General features: G+C 38.9%; 1 protein-coding gene across 7 annotated transcripts in view; it reads left to right on the forward strand.

Moving 5' to 3' along the window:
- The first annotated feature begins 407 nt into the window (after positions 1-407).
- TASP1 (taspase 1) overlaps positions 408-17,304 on the forward strand; it is a 237,763-nt gene continuing 220,866 nt past the window's right edge. The window contains exons 1-5 of one of the 7 annotated variants that reach the window (XM_057530050.1): positions 533-577; positions 1,841-1,899; positions 8,829-9,047; positions 12,488-12,555; positions 14,276-14,344. In XM_057530050.1, coding sequence (XP_057386033.1) covers positions 8,903-9,047; positions 12,488-12,555; positions 14,276-14,344 — 282 coding nt within the window. In that variant the 5' untranslated portion in view covers positions 533-577; positions 1,841-1,899; positions 8,829-8,902. Of the gene's footprint in view, positions 578-616; positions 1,192-1,840; positions 1,900-8,828; positions 9,048-12,487; positions 12,556-14,275; positions 14,345-17,304 lie in introns of those variants that run through there. The other 6 variants (XM_057530051.1, XM_057530053.1, XR_003622916.2 and 3 more) reach the window with 6 other exon arrangements.

Here is a 17,304-nt window from a genome sequence, read left to right on the forward strand (position 1 = left end):
TATTCAGGTTAATAGTTACAAGAAAACATTAAAGAGATTACATAATGTTACTAGGTCTTGGTCTTAGATGCTAGAGGCTAAAAGAAAGGCCACCCACATTTTCATTCTCCCCAGGGCAAGGCTAGCCCCTTCCTCCCACATGTAATCCAGGCAGAACTCTAGTTTTCCCTACTGTGGGGGGTGGGCTGCAAGGATTGAATGAAATTAAGCTCTTAAGTGACATCTCAATAAATGATGACTAGTTTAACTTCATTCCGCATCACATCGCTAGTCTGCCAACCACTCAGATAAGAGGATCACATCCTTCCGGCTCATTAAGAGGCGGGGTGAGGAGAGAGAGGCAACGGCGCCTGCGCAGCTCACAACGAGGCTCCAGGTAGTGTCCTCCCTACACCTCCGCGACCAGGTGAACCACTCGGGGGCAGAGGGAGGAGACCGAGCAGAGTGTGGGCGCCTGCTTCCGGCCACGTGGTTATGCTCACGGCCAATGGAAAAGCTTGACGTCACCCTCGCTTCCTCACCCTGGCAACGGGTGGGTGACTACTTCCGGTGCTGTGAGGGCTCGGGGCTGACGCGGGTGAGTGTCCCTCTTTCTCACGCTGTCCGCGCCCTTGCCGCCGACGTGCGCTGCCTCTGTCCGGGCGCCGCGCTCTCGCTGGGACGTCCTCTCCGGGGCCGGGTGCGGGCGGCGCGCTGGATACCCCTTGCCGGGGGCGGTGCTGGAGGAAGGGATTCGGGACGTCCCTCGTCCCCGAGTCTCGGTCGCGCGTGGGGCCCGCGCCGGCCCCCTCCCAGCGGCTGCAGCTTGGCGGCTTCATTCCCTCTCCCGGGAAGGGACTGTCTGGGCTTGGGGAGGGAGTCCTCGCAGTCCTTCGCCCACTTTGCAGTCTCGGGCTGCGGTTTCTCCGAGTTCGAGGCTCGTAGAGACCCGAGGGTGTGCGTCCTGGTCCTGCGTGGCAGGTGGGGGAAAGCAGCCCTATAGTGTAATAGAGGCCTGGTTAGTCCCGCAGAACGTTAGCATTTACTGCTCAGGTGGAGAAGGAAGAGGAAAGGACCAAGAAGATGGAAAAGGAGCAACTGGAGAGGAGGGTGGAAAACAGGAACTGGAGGTGCCCTGAAAATAGAGGGCATCGTGTTTCCGGAAGGAAGGAGTTCAACTTGATTCGCCTCTGTAGGGGAGGGGAATGAAAGGTATTTTGGGGACCACGTGATTGAGATCATTGTATACTAAGCTAAGGAATTTTCATACACTTGGGAGTTTAATAATTTGCTTTTTTGTTTAAATAAAGCTTTCCCCCCACTTATAAAAAGCAGTGCATGCTTACTAAAGAATATCTGGAAAATGTAGAAATATTTAAAAAGAGATCATCTGTGGTTCCACCAGCCCCAGCCCAACATTTTGATCTCTTTCTCTCTACTTTTTTTTTTCTTTTGGCTGTGCTGTGTGCCTTGTGGGATCTTAGTTCTCCGACTAGGGATTGAACCTGGGCACTTGGCAGTGAGAGCACTGGGAGTCCTAACCACTGGACTGCCAGGGAATTCCCTACATTTTTAAAAATAGCATATTCTTAACCTACTTAGGATCATAGTGTATATGTATAAAATGTGATTTTAACTAAAACGCATGTTTTGTACATTGTGTCTATTACATGGATTTTTTTGAGAGATAATTCATAAAATTCCACCCTTTTAAATTTAAAGTTCAGTGGTTTTTAGTATATTCACAGCGTTGTGCACCCATCTTCACTATCTAATTCCATAACTTTTTCATCACCTCCAAAAGAAACTCTGTACCGTTATAGTTACTCGCCATTGATTTCCCCTCCCCTTGTTCCCCCAGCCCCTGGCAACCACTAATCTACTTTGTGTCTATGGATTTTCCTATTCTGGATACTTCATGTAAGTGGAATCATATAATATGTGGCTTTTTGTTGTCTGCCTTCTTTCACTTAGCATAATGTTTTCAAGGTACATCCATGTTGTGTTATGTATCAGTATGTCACTCCTTTTTATGGCTGAATAATATTCCATTATATAACTATGCCACATTTTGTTTATCCATCATCAGTTGATAGACATTTGGATTGTTTCCACTTTTTGACTATTATGAATAATTCTGCTATAAACATCCATGTACAAGTTTTTGTGTGGACGTATGTTTTCACTTTTCTTAGATGTATACCTAGGAGTGGAGTTGCTGGGTCATGTGGTAACTGTTTAACTTTTTGAGGTACTGCCAGGTGTTTTCCAAAGTGGCCTGCACAAGCAGGATATGAGGGTTCTGATTTCTCCATATCCTTGCTAACACTTATTGTCTGTCTTTTTGATTATAGCCATTCCATTGGTTGTGGAATGGTATCTTGTGGTTTTGATTTGCATTTCCCTGATGTCTGAAAGTGTTGAGTATCTTTTCTCTGTGCTTATCGGCCCTTTGTATATCTTTGGAGAAATGTCCGTTCAATTCCTTTGCCCATTTTTAAATTGAATTAAAAATTTTTTAAAGAAATTTTAAAGTTGTATGTGTTCTTTATATAGTCTGGACACAAGTCCCTTATCAGATTGCAATATTTCTTCCATTTTTTCCCATCTTGTGGGGTGTCTTTTCACTTTCTTGAAGGGTGTCCTTTGAAGTACAAAAGTTTAAAATTTTGGTGAAGTCCAATTTATCTGTTTTTTTTTTTTGATTCTTTGTGCTTTTGGTGTCATATGTAAAACCACTGCCAAATCCAAGATTATGAAGATTTACTCCTATGTTTTTTTTTCCCTGAGAGTTTTATATAGTTTTAGCTCTTACATTTAGGGCTTGATTTATGTAGAGTTAATTTTTATATATGGTGTGCAGTAGGAGTCCAACTTCATTCTTTTGCTTGTGGCTATCCAGTTTTCCCAGCACCATTTGTTGAAAAGACTGTCCTTTTTCCATTGAATGGCCTTGGCACCCTTTTCAAAAACCAGTTGATCATAAACACATAGATCATCGTTTTCTTAACTATTTATCTATGTTGGGTATTTAAGTCGCTCCCAGATTTTTGTTTTTCTAAATTATCCTATGTTAAACACAGCAGAAAAGGCATAAAACCTTTTCTGTATTTAAAATTATTTTGGTAGAAAATGTTCTCAGAAGTGGAATTACTGGGTCAAAGATGAAATAAGTATGTTTTGGAGCTCATTTAATGAGGCATTAAACCTTCAATCTCATGATGTTAAGAGCAACAAATTGCTTCTTTGTTCATCAGTTGCTATAGCTTAAGGGCTGGATTTCTCTAAAAGCCTTTCTCTGTAAGATGAATGGATTCCATGACTTCCTTCCTCCTTCAACTGCTTCTAAAAGACTAAGTAAATCTACAGTGAAAAACTTCAACACCAGAGGCAAACAGGACATGTGGTAGTGTTCTAAATGGCTTAAAAGGAGAAAAAAATAGTGTCATCACATGCAGTAGGAAAATGAAACAATCTTTGAGAGAAATAGGGTCAAGATTTAGACCTTAAATCAGTGCCATAAAAGTCCCTGAAGCAAAAAAAGTGGTTTATTCTGAGTTTCTCTTCTGCCCTTGATAATCAAGTTAATTTACATTCATCTTGGTCCCAGAGACAGTGAACTTAAATCTTTTCTTTTTAGTAAATAGTACCCAGTTAAAAAAAATTCAAATATGAAATGTTATGAGGAGAAAGTCAAGTTTCCCTTTCATCCTTGCCCCTCCCTCTTCTCCAGTCTCCCAGTACTCTTTAGAGGAATCCATGGTACTATTATTTGTGTCTATATAGACTAGTTCATGTATAGAGTATCTCTGGGGAGCGGGTATATACAAAATTATATATTTTAAGGCTCTTGATACTTTCTGACACATTCCTTTTCAAAATGGTTGCATCAGTTTATGATGGCAATACAGTGCTAATTAGATTTCTTTCTTTTTTTTTTTTGTATTTCTTTGAATATTCTTTCTTTAATATTGGATATCCAGTTTATATTTCCTTTTTAATGTATTGCCTGCTCATGTCTTTTGGCATGCTGTTTGTCTTGATTAGCATTGTCCTTTATGAGATTTATTTTGGCAGCCTTTTGTAGATGGTTGTTTTACGACGGCCTGGATTTGGGGAGAAAAGTTAATATGCTTTTTGTAATGCTTATGCTAAGAGGTATGTGAGCTGAACAAGGGTCAAGGCAGTAGGGAGAAGGAAGGTAAATGCTTGAGAAGAAATCTATAGGATTTGGAAACTGGGCGCAGTCCAAGATGACTACAAGGTGAGTTAGAAAAGGATGGTATATATTTGATGTCAATCTTTGGTCATGATTTATTTTTTAACTCCTTAGTCTTAACTGTAGAGATCAAATACTGATTTTATTTTTTTTTAGTTAGGATTATCTGGGGTTTGTGTGGCCCTAGAAGTTCAAGATCCAGAAAAACAAAACCAAAAAAGACCTCTTGGGCCAGTATTTTTTTTAAAAATTAATTAATTAATTAATTTATGGCTGTGTTGGGTCTTCGTTGCTGCGCGTGGGCTTTCTCTAGTTGCGGTGAGCGGGGGCTACTCTTCATTGTGGTGTGCGGGCTTCTCATTGTCGTGGCTTCTCGTTGCGGAGCACGGGCTCTAGGCGCACAGGCTTCAGTAGTTGTGGCACGCAGGCTCAGTAGTTGTGGCACATGGGCTTAGTTGCTCCACGGCATGTGGGATCTTCCCAGGCCAGGGCTCGAACCTGTGTCCCTTGCATTGGCAGGCGGATTCTTAACCACTGCGCCACCAGGGAAGCCCGGGCCAGTATTGTTGATTGGCCATGTTTTTGTCTGTTCCTTCTGTAGGTGGGATGAGTGTTGAGAACCTTCAAAATATGGCATTTCTCCTCTTAGAGAAGGTTTGAAGTGGGATCTCATAGGCTTGCCCTATTTTGGGACTTCGACTTGGCTAGTTACCTGTGTTCTCATAATTAAATGTATAAAAAAGCTGTCTATTTTTGTAAGTAATGCATTCAGATTGTTCGAAATCAAAAGGTACACAATGGTGAACAGTGAAATTTCCATCCCTCCTTTGTCCACCAGTCACCCAAATCTTCTGGTAACCACTATTATGCTATATTTTGATATATTCTTCCAGACTGTACTTTACATATATATATTTAACTGTATATTTTTCTCCCCTCCCTCAAAATATGGTACTGCATATACTTCTGTACCATGTCTTTTTTACTTGCTAAAATGTCTTCAAGACTGGTCGTTTCATATTTGTGTATTTGTGTATCAAGAATATCATTTTTTCCAAGAGCTGCATTTACTTTTAGGCACTTCCATCAAGACATACTGTTGGTCCATATCTTTCCCATTACAGATAGTCCTTCAGTGTGTATTTATAATTTTGGTTTATTTTGCCCAATTGCCCTTGTTGAGTTGTGTTAATTTATGCTGCTACTAGCAATGTATGAGAACTCCTGGTTCCCTATATCCTCAAAACATGGTGTTATCTTACTTTTTTGTTTGTTTGTTTGCTAGTCCAATGATATGTGAGTGTAGTTTTAATTTGCATTTTTCTTCTGAGTGAGGTTTAGCATCTTTTTTTTTTAATATAAATTTATTTATTTATTTGTTTATTTTTGGCTGCGTTGGGTCTTTGTTGCTGCACGCGGGCTTTCTCTAGTTGTGGCGAGTGGGGGCTACTCTTTGTTGCAGTGCGTGGGCTTCTCATTGCGGTGGCTTCTCTTGTTGCAGAGCACGGGCTCTAGGTGTGCGGGCTTCAGTAGTTGTGATGCGTGGGCTCAGCAGTTGTGGCACGCGGGCTCTAGAGCTCAGGGTCAGTAGTTGTGGCGCATGGGCTTAGTTGCTGCGCGGCATGTGGGATCTTCCCAAACCAGGGATCCCGTGTCCCCTGCATTGGCAGGCGGATTCTCAACCACTGTGCCACCAGGGAAGCCCGGTTTAGCATCTTTTGATCTGTTAGACTGTTATATAATTTTTCTGTAAACTGGGATTTGCCCACTTGCCCCCCGCCCCCCCCCCCCCTTTTTGTCTTTTTCTTTTTTGAGACATTTGTTGGAATTCTGTTAGGAAGGTCAGACTTTTAATGGGTTCTGAGTTAAACAAAAACTGATATTGGAGTAGAAATTGCTTCATTTCTAATTGAATTAAACATATTCCAGTAACCATTGGGAGCTGGCGGCCAGAGTTGTACATTGGATAGCCTGTCTACTTCAGTTCCTTTCCCAGTCCAGCAGAACTTTGGGGCCAGTATTTTTGGAGTTTATTGAGATGACATGGTTTGCTAAATAGAAAAATTTCCGATAGTCTCTGAGGGATGGTAGATTGCTCAAGAAATTGCATATTGATTCATCTTCCACATTTTATTTTTTTCAGACAAGCTTGAGAAGCAGTGTTTTTAAATCTCTCACATATATTAAGAGTGCCTATTACATCAAACCTTATTCATTGTAAAATGTAGATGTTCTAACTTGTTATTCATGAAGAAAAATGCATCTGATGACAGTGAGTCAGAGTAAGTTTTATAGCTCATACTGCTTGGATATGGTTTCATTTGAACTGAAGCTTTGAATTTTCCAAAGCCTGAGTTTTCACACAACTATGTTTGTGGGACAAGTGGGCCCAAGCTCATTTCATGGCTAGGCCAGACCTCATGGCAGGTATAGACTGGCAGATGAACTGCTAATCATTTAAATTGACTTCGTCATCCGACGCAGGAATAAATAGTAACCTATGTCAGAGAAATAACCAAAGTCAAATAAAGGTAATTGATGCAGATCCTTGTGAAGTCGTTGGAAGAAAATCCATCCTCAGGGATGGAGCTACCACCTAAAACAAAAACAAAAACAGGCATTTTAATCCAGTTATTTAATTAACCTCAGCACTCTTTTGTAATCAAAATTTATGAATGTATGTAAACATTTTAATACAACAGCATATATATGTGATTTAAAATTATTTGTCCTTTAAATAAAATGACATATAATAAAAATTAAATGAACTCTTTTTAACCAGGAATTAAAGGAAGTTAAAATACCATATTGCAGTGCTTCACAGACCATTTCTGGTGTGAAGGACCAACTTAAAAATTTTTTTCAATCCTTTGTTGACCATTTCTTTTGTAAAATGAAAAAAACAAAACAAAAAACCATAAAACCTCAAAACAAAACAGAAGTATGGAACTGTGAATGAAAGATAAAAGTAAAAGCTTATATTTTTATTAGATGTAGCAGATAAAATTGTTTCAAAAATATAATTATAAACAAAACATGAGGAAATAGAAAGAATTGCAAAAACTGTACACATTGTTTATTGAAAATGTGCACGTAGATGTAGAGAACGGACATGTGGACACAGGTGGGGAAGGGGAGGGTGGGATGAATTGGGAGATTGGGTTTAACATAAATACACTACCGTGTGTAAAGTAGATAGCTAGTGGGAACTTGCTGTATAGCACAGGGAACTCAGCTCAGTGCTCTGTGACAACCTAGATTCGTGGGATGGGGCCTGGGGTGGGAGGGAGATCCAAGAGGGAGGGGATATATGTATACATATAGCTGATTCACTTAATTGTACAGCGGAAACTAACACAGCATTGTGAAGCAATTTTACTCCAATAAAGAAAAAATAAGGCAATTAGTATATGAATAAAATAATAATCTCTTGCAGACTGGTAACAAGCACTGGTCTGCAGACCACACTTTGAGTAACACTGTTCTTTTGGACTAGTTGGCTAAGTCACTCTTTATGTTACTATTTATGTTTTCTATTAGAAAAGACTTGTGCTCCTCCTTCCCCATTTCTCAATTTAGAATAAGGTATACATTTTTACCTAACAGTGTGAATCTAGGTGTTTACGTAGTTTCAACCACATGACTCTGGGATTTTCTTCAAATCTCTGTCGAGTTTTAGATGATCCACTTTTCCCCAGTCTGAAGTGTGTCCTGCCATCGTTATTGTTATTAAGCCAAGATTGCTAGAAGCTTGTGAATTTGTGAGAAAAATTGGAAACTTTGTGGTTTAAGTTGCTTGTAATTTGTTTTATTAAGTTTTGTATTTTATCATTTATCTTTTGAGAACCTCAGAAATTACGCTTTCATGAAAATTAACAAGTATATGCGCAAGTGTTATTTTAATTTCTTGGTTTAGTCATATAATTTTGTTAGCATTTGTCTTTTGATTGAGCTGTAAGTATTACTCTGTTTTTCTTAAGCGGTTCTTCACAGGCAGATGTAAATCTGTATGTTGCTTCATTTATTTAAGCAAGCAGCAATCTATAGCTCTTAAATGTTCTCACCACACACAAAAAATTGTAATTATGTGAGGTGATGGATGTGTTAACTAACCTTGTTGAGGCAGTCATTTTGCAGTATATACATGTATCAAGTCATCATGTTGTACCCCTTAAACTTATACACTGGTGTATGTCAATTATATCTCAATAAACCTGTAGAAAAAATAAGCAGCAATCTAGGCTTTATATCAAGGCTCAGTGATGTTGCCAGCACTGCCTGTGGTTCTAGAATGTCCCAGAGGTTATTAGCATTTGGTTTGGAGGGAGTAGAAAGTGATATTTAAGTTATGTTGTGGCTTTCTTCAATGTAGATAAAATGAAAGATAAAATATCTTTGGACTCAATATGAAGTCTTTTTACAACAGTTCTTTTGTTTATGTGACTTCAAGCAAGTGCTGTCAGTGGGCAGAGAGATTTAAATTCTAACCTTTGTGTATTCTTTGTATTACCCAGTTAAATAACTAAAATTAGGTTTTTTTTTTTTTTGAAAGTTATCTGTGCACAAGTTTGTATGTCACGTGTGTGTTAGTGGAAAGAAATGCAAACCCTCTTTGCCTGTTTTCCTTTAGAGTAATTCCTCTCCTGCAGTTACTTTTGGATGGAAGTATGCTCTTTTCCCAGTAGAAGATGGTAATCTTGGAGAATGACCATGGAGAAGGGGATGAGTTCTGGAGAAGGACTACCTTCCAGATCATCTCAGGTTTCAGCTGTTAAAATAACAGCTAAAGAGTTGGAAACAAAGCAGCCCCATAAAGAGAAGCGAGGGGGCTTTGTGTTGGTGCATGCAGGTAAGCTGTAAGTGGGTGAGTTGGAAGATGAAAATAATGTTTTTTTCCCTTGCCTTGAAGTACACCAGGAATTGAATTTCATATCTGGAGGAGGCAAACTGCCAGAGGAGCTGGAACCAAAGAGATTGACTTCAATAGAGTGAGGGCCTCCCCCTAGCTTCCCACTTAGAAGATCTTATAATGATGGCTCTTCCTTTGTCTCTTTCACTCACCTACTCTATTACTTACTTTTACCCCATATTTAGGTATTGTTAAAACCAGACACAGTAATTGTTTAAACTCTGGTTTGTGTTTTTAAAAATAATGCTGCTGAAAAAATTTTATTGACCCCATTTTTGACTTTGTCCATCTTAGAGTATAATTTACACAGTCTTAGAGCTAGTTTGCCTTTTTAATATTATAAAAGAGGAACCTTAAAACCAGAGAGATTAAGTGGCTTCAGCCACATGGCTAGTTCGTACAAGAGCCAGGCTGACACCCTGAAGTGAGCCCTTAAGTCCCAGTCTAGTGTTCTTGGCACTCTATCAGCCTGTAATGTCTACTTCAGAGTACCTTGAAGACAGACACAGTGAGTTCAACCCCTGAGTCCCCATCATCGAAGCCCCTAGGGTTTCTAAGCAGTGCAGCCCTACCTAGGTCTTTTTTTTTTCCCTCCTTTTTCTTTAGTCATTTTTATTTGCCTGCATTTAGCGTCTAAAGTTCATGACCTCTGTGAAGGAAGAAGGAATGGCTGGGTCTCCTTTTAACTTTCCTCAGACAGTCAAGCAGGATGGCAGCAAGATTAGCTTTGATATGGGGTGAGGAGTGGAATTGTTTCTTCTTGTCAAACTGGTGTTCTTCCTGGTCATTAACTTTTGGATATATCTAAACTGCACAGCCAACTCGGGAAGCCTTATAGAATCGAATCCAGAAGAATCTAAAAACGAAACAAAAATCAGGTTCAATTTCCTTTTCTTTCAAATGATTTTTCAAAGAAGTGAGGTAAATTTATAGAAACAACTCAGATTCCTAGCCCAGTGTTCTTTCTACTACACCATGGTGGTGGTGCATCTTTCACAGTACCCAGTGAGTTATTTCATTCAGAATGAGTATTTGAAAAATGTCCAAGAAAGGCGTGAGATGTGTAAAAGCAACAACATGGAGCTTTTGATTACTTGGAAAGGTTTCCTTTCTATGACAGTCATTGCGGCCTCCCCACTGTCTCAGACACACACCTGATGGCAGTGGCTGTTAGACAAAGTTGGTGCCGGGGACCAGTTGTAATAGGAGGAAATCTGGGTTATGACAGGAAATTGTATGGATGAAGGGTGACCTTCCCCTTCTAAATTATTAGAAGTTCAGATAGAGTGATTGATTATGCAGCATTATATATCTTGTACATTTAAGGGACAAAATTTCAATTCCAGTGTAGAGATTTTAAAAGTGTTTTTTTTTTTAGCACTAAAGGAGACTTGCCCATGTTTTAGTCATTTGAGTAGTAGATTCTTGCTTTTCCCCAGATCTGTATACTACCTATATTTTACCTAATATTAAAAAAGATAAACACTTTTTTTTTTAATAAGGAAGTTTTAAATTATTTATTTATTTATTTATTTATGGCTGTGTTGGATCTTCGTTTCTGTGCGAGGGCTTTCTCTAGTTGCAGCAAGTGGGGGCCACTCTTCATCGCGGTGCGCGGGCCTCTCACTGTTGCGGCCTCTCTTGTTGCGGAGCACAGGCTCCAGACGCGCAGGCTCAGTAACTGTGGCTCACGGGCCTAGTTGCTCCGTGGCATGTGGGATCTTCCCAGACCAGGGCTCGAACCCGTGTCCCCTGCATTGGCAGGCAGATTCCCAACCACTGCGCCACCAGGGAAGCCCAAGATAAACACTTTTAAACCTTAAAATTTTAAAGATGAAACTTATCTTTAATTAAGTGGAATGTTGGTGTCACGTGCGCGAAGAGAAAATAAACACAGTGCAAAAAAAATCCCAATGTGATTAAATTTTAGTTAGGTTCTGTTGCTTGTCAGCTGCTTAGATCCTAAGCTTACCTTTCCTTTGTTAAGTAGAGGAATTAGCAAGTGTTATTCAGATATTAAACCATGCTGAGATGGTTTCCCTATTCTAAGTAGAGGATTGATATGTTAATGCTATTAGTGCTGTTATCCACACACTAAAGTTATCTATTTGGCTATAGTATCCTATGTTTTGGGAAACACTGCTGAAAGTTTGGGGCCTGCTAAGACAACAGACCTGGGATCATTTATTAGAGAACCATGAAGAGAGTCCTGTTAAATATTGGCGCAGGTTCTGTGAAGTTTCAGAGTTTGCTTAAGAAATGGGACTAGCATTTGGGTGTATTATGGATTCGTGTTGTTTGGGTATCTTTTCTGTTCTCTTGGGTCCCTTAACCATAGCTTCTTGGGCTAGTTTTTTCTCTGCCCTGATGAAAGGTGGGTTAAGTTTGTGTCATAGTCTGCAGTCTCACAGGAGAAGCCCTGAGGCTTAGAGATATAGTTCTTTTTTTTTTTTTTTAACATCTTTATTGGAGTATAATTGCTTTACAATGGTGTGTTAGTTTCTGCTTCATAACAAAGTGAATCAGCTATACAGAGATGTAGTTCTTTAACCTTCCCTACTTTGGACCCCTCTGGGGCCCAGCAGGGGGCTGGGTTGGGGGCTGAGGGGGAGGTTCAGAAAAAGTTAAAGAACATTGATTAAGGGCTCTTGTCTTGGTTTCTTTCTTGTTTAGATTATTCCCAAATCCCTAACTAAGCAAGTTTTACTCCTTTTAGGGAAACAAATTTCAGAGCCATTCTCTTGAAGTTGCTGGGTGTTCGATTAAGAGACAGGGACCACCAGGATTTTTGGTAGGCAGTTGTGAATATACTATCACTGAGATTTCAGAGACACCCTGAGCTACATTCCAGGGGCGAGAGGATGGAAAAGTTTGGGTAGGAATGGTGATATTGGTGGTGGTTGTTGACAGGTGGGATATAACACCCCTCAACTTCAAGTATTATTCAGAAACTACCTAGTTTTCTGAAGTCACTCTTAAGAATTCTGGCAGGGACTTTCCAAAGGTCAACAGAGAGGAACTTAGCGGGACTCTGTCCTTGACACTGCCTGGGTTATCAACTCCAGCTAAAAAAACTCCTAACTTTGGAGAAGTTTTCTTCGAAAGGAGAGGTGACCTTGGCGAAGCTGCTCTGGGGACATAAGCTATTTCTGGTGCCTCTAGTAGGAAAATAACTTTTGAAAGAGGAGATAAGACATGGTATTAAAAAGGCTTATGGTGGAGAAAGAGAAGCTGTTAGGTTTTTAAGACTTCATACACTTAGGACAATAGTTTTATTGTCACTAGGAGAGCATCAGTTTATATGAGCTATTTATATAATATAAGCAAGGTCTCTGATATCTTAATGACAGTTAACAATTGATTGTTTTTTTTCACTACAGGTGCAGGTTATCATTCTGAATCCAAAGCCAAGGAATATAAACACGTATGCAAACGAGCTTGTCAAAAGGTATGAAGAGAATGTATTCTGTCTGATTGAAACAGTTTAGTTTTGACCAAAAGCAGCTTTACCTTGAAATTCAAAATTTTAAGGTTTGATTTATAAGACAGTCTTTGGTTTGGACCGCAAAATAATTTTGCTTGTATTTGTGGGGTCTTTTTTTGTTTTGTTTTGTGTTTTTTATTCTCCAAATCATGTTTAGATCTTTTCCTTCCTTTCCCAGATCAAAGTCTGTATTTTTGGAGTTGTGGGCACATAATCATATATCTTTTAATCTTTGAAATGGCATTGAGCTCTATAGAAGGAGTACGGAAAACAGCTCAAAGGAAACCAATGTGTCTTTCTATGAAGGGAAGAAAAAAATAATAAAAAAAAATTAAAATGGGTGTTCTTCTTAGGGAGATTATCCTGTACTTTTACTTCTGTTTTTCCATCACGTAATTTTTATTATAGCAAATTCATTGTCATTCCTGAGTTTAACTTTGCCCTTGTACTCAGTTGTGCTTTTTTTTTTTTTTTTTTCATCTTTGGTTTTTGAGGTTTTGCTAAATTGTTGAATACTTAATGTGGAGGCAGGAATGGACTCAGAAGAAATATTGTTTGTTTTTATTTTGATCCTGACTGTATACTCTTGTAGGCAAACCTTCCATTACTTTTTATGCAAATAGAATGTTAATTGGACATTGCATATCAAGTAAATAGGGGTCTCTCAGCTCTTTTCATTTATATTTACGTACCATTTAAAGAAGATTATACTTTATTAGCGATCCAAGATTTTTCTTATGAATGAAATCTCATAAATGAATAAGAATATTTGGTTACAGGGATTTCATTTTTTTAAAAAAATTTATAATAAAGGTAAATATTCTTTAAGCTATTTTATATTACTTTATCTTATTTTTCAAAGTGTGAAATCTTTTTGTTATCTGAGAAGAAATGGTTTATAGGAATATAGTTCTGTATATAATACATTTAGAGTGTGTAACCAGCCTCCTTAATTTATACAACAAATGAACTTCTTAAAAGTTTCATGAGGAATACAGTGCTTAGTTTTTGATCTTTGTTGACTAGATCGGAGCTTCAGTAATTCATTTAAAAATCAGTCTTCCTTCTCTTTCTTTCCTGTCTTAATTTATACCTAAGAAGCAAGGTGATTTTAGTGACCTTTACTCTCTATAGATTATATTACAAAAGAATATGGTATGTTTATCTCGATGTAGAATACCTTATAGAATCAAAAATGCTTTTGTCAAATGTATGCTCCATCTAAGGATTCTGGAATGCCTCTGTGACTGAGAGTAACTACTTTTTATAGTTAGGGGTAGAGAGAGTAGTAATGGTGGGATGAGAAATTGTTAGCTTAGTCTGTATAAAATATGAATTCAAATTTCAAAATGGAATTCATATAATTTCTGTGGCTCTGTGAATTGCCCTGTGATGAATGAAGCCCTTTCACTTACTAAATTTCTTGTACTTTGTATTTAGTGGCTAAATTTATTCATTGTCTTAATTTGAATAATAATAAGTGAGCCATATCATAAATTATCCTGAATAATTGCTTATTTTAAATCTAAGTTGTTTATGTCTTGAGGTATGGAATGGAACTCTAGTGATCAATTTTTATTAACTCTAAATGTCTCCTACACTTCTTCAAGCCTTTGGAAAGTTTCTGGGTATGTTTAAGAAGTTGTGGCTTTAAAATGAATAATCTTGCCCCTTGGTTTCGTAGGCAATTGAAAAGCTACAGGCTGGTGCCCTTGCAACAGATGCAGTGACTGCAGCCCTGGTGGAACTTGAGGTATTTCTTTTCTCTGTTTCATTTAAAATATTTGTGAGTTTATGTTCATTATTCTTAAATGACATGAAACTGTTGTTTAGTCAACCATCAATTATATGACCAGCGTTTCTCAACAATATTAACAAGCTATGAAAAGCCTGTGATTTTGTTAGGTTGTTCTCATTGGAGACTTCTCCGAATAATATAAAAAAGTTGGTTAAATTCATTTTTCCCTGGTTTTGTGAGATTCATGAATACAAGTTACTGGTGATTGGATGCTTGAATTTCCTGAATATTTTCAGAAGAAAAATTCCTGAAGTTAACACCTTCTGAAAGTAATACATGTTCTGTTGTTTAGAAAACAAAAAACTCCAACTGTCTAGAAGTGTCCAAAGTGGAGGGGGAAGTTTCCTCACAAACTTAGCGGTTGGATATATATCCTGAAGCTGTGCTCTGTGAGGTGTGTCTTGTCCAGTGTGATAGGTTGGTCTCCAGTTAATCGTGGACATTGAGGAATTCATTGAGGAGGTTCTCAAGTTCGCTGTAATCCTTGCTTCTCCAGAGTGAGGGTCTCTTAATTCTCTTAACCTGGAACCCTGAGGATGAGTTTGTCCAGGGGATACTGAGGGCTTCAGAAGACTGACTTCTGTTGCTGAAACTTAGAGAAGGTAGATTAGTGTAAGTCAGTTTAGAGCAGCGGTCCCCAAGCTTTTTGGCACCAGGGACCAGTTTCGTGGAAGACAATTTTTCCACAGACGCAGGGAGGGGAGGGGATGGTTTTGGGATGATTCAAGCGCATTACATTTATTGTGCACTTTATTTCTATTATTATTGCATTGTAATATATAATGAAATAATTATATAACTCCCCATAATGCAGAATCAGTGGGAGCCCTGAGCTTGTTTTCCTGCAACTAGATGGTCCCATCTGGGTGTGATGGGAGACATTGACACCCGAAGTGTGTTGCTTATGTCCAGTCTACTCCGTAAGATGCAGCTTCATTGTCACTTGCCACTCACTTGATAGGGTTTTGATATGAGTCTGCAAGCAACTGATTTATTATGGTCTCTGTGCAGTCAAACCTCTCTGCTAATGATAATCTGTATTTGCAGCCGCTCCCCAGCGCTAGCATCACTGCCTCAGCTCCACCTCAGATCATCAGGCATTACATTCTCATAAGGAAAGCGCAACCTAGATCCCTCGCATGCGCAGTTCACCGTAAGGTTCGCGCTCCTATGAGAATCTAATGCCACCGCTGATCTGACAGGAGGCGGAGCTCAGGTGGTAATGCGAGCGATGGGGAGCGGCTGTAAATACAGATGAAGCTTCACTCGCTCACCCACTGCTCACCTTCTGCTGTGCGGCCCGGTTCCTAACAGGCCACGGACTAGTAGCCGTCCTTGGCCCTGGGGTTGGGGACCCCTGGTTTAGAGAACAGTGAACAAATAGTTATTTGCTTGAGAAGATTACTAGGGGACTCAAATAAGACATGAAGATAAAACAGGGATGAGTTTGAGGGAGGAGGTGTTAGAGTAGACTGTCCCAAATTGACTGGATTAGGCTCTCATATCAGGGCACCTACCCTGACAGGCCAGGCCTTGCTTTTACCTGTGAAGATTGCCCAGGAGTTTACCAGAAGTCCTAGACATGTTTTCTGTATATTCCCCTGGTTAATTGCAGAGTTACGCTTTTAATCGTGCTCTGTAGATTGTACTCTGTCTTGTTAACACTTTGAGCTTGGTCCTAGGGTATGTAGTCAAGAAAGATGAATATATATGGTGGGCACCAGTTCCACTGTAGTTTGGTCCCTGAGGTGTGTGACTTGGGGATATGTGGTCTCCTTCCTATTGAGACTGATACATCTTATATTAGCTCTACCAATCAGTAGCCATGAGTCCCTGGGTACCTAACAGACTCTCCTTGACTCAGTTTACCCATTTATAATACGGGGATGATAATTTCTACTTTACAGTCGTGAAGATTGAGTTAACATATGATAATCACTTAGAACGGTATAAGGCACATAGTAAACACTTTGTAACTGTTAGTAGCTATTACTATTGTGAGGTGCTTGGAAATTATATATATGAGGTGAATATTTATGTTAACTCTTTACATTGTCAAAGGAAAGTTAATTATATGTTGTGGGTAAAAGGGCAAAAGTGACACAAGGAAGAAGATTGATGTGCTTACCACCAAATCTTACCTTTACTCAAAACACACACAAGGAAAGCTTCATCTAACTTAATTCAGTTATTAATTGCAAATTACTCTTCTTTGTGTAGAAGACGATGTCCTGAGGTTACAGGTGCATGGAGCCCGTGTGGGTCTAGGGAAAGAAGATTAATGAATGCTGGGTATATATTGTACCATAATGGCAACTATGAATACAACATTGAGTAAAATTAAGTTTTCCTTTTTCTTTTCATCTTAGAATAACTTTAATTTTCTCAGGTCCTACTTATATCATGCTCAGTATTTCATTACATTTTTCCCATGATGAATCAATCCTACTTTTAAAGAGTTTACTTATGTATATTTAATAATGATTTAAAATACATTGTGGAATGAGTTACATGTGAGTAAATGAGCTTTATAGTTTTGAATGATGACCTGTGTTTTTTAAGAGTGTGGATATGAAGGTTTTTAAAAAAACAAATGTGTTCTCTTATTTTGATTGGACTATGTTATATGGCCTGAGTGAGTTTAGTGTACTTTCCTCCCTTTAATTATTAAGTTTGGGGAAGAATTTCAATGAACTATCTTGAAAAATTCATTTTTATGTGGGATCTTTGATTGAAATATATGTCAGTAGTTTAAAGGTTAAGGCTACACTAACTGGAGGAATTTGCCTGAATCTTAAGAATTATGTTGGAAGTCATGCATATACTGCCCCCTGCAGTTTCAGTCACCTTGCGTAATTGTGATTCATCACCTTTGAATAGGGTGAAGTCTTAACTAAAGAGTTTAATCAAAGAGG

This window comes from Balaenoptera acutorostrata, chromosome 15 (assembly GCF_949987535.1).
Source record: "Balaenoptera acutorostrata chromosome 15, mBalAcu1.1, whole genome shotgun sequence".
NCBI classification, from domain to species: domain Eukaryota; kingdom Metazoa; phylum Chordata; class Mammalia; order Artiodactyla; family Balaenopteridae; genus Balaenoptera; species Balaenoptera acutorostrata.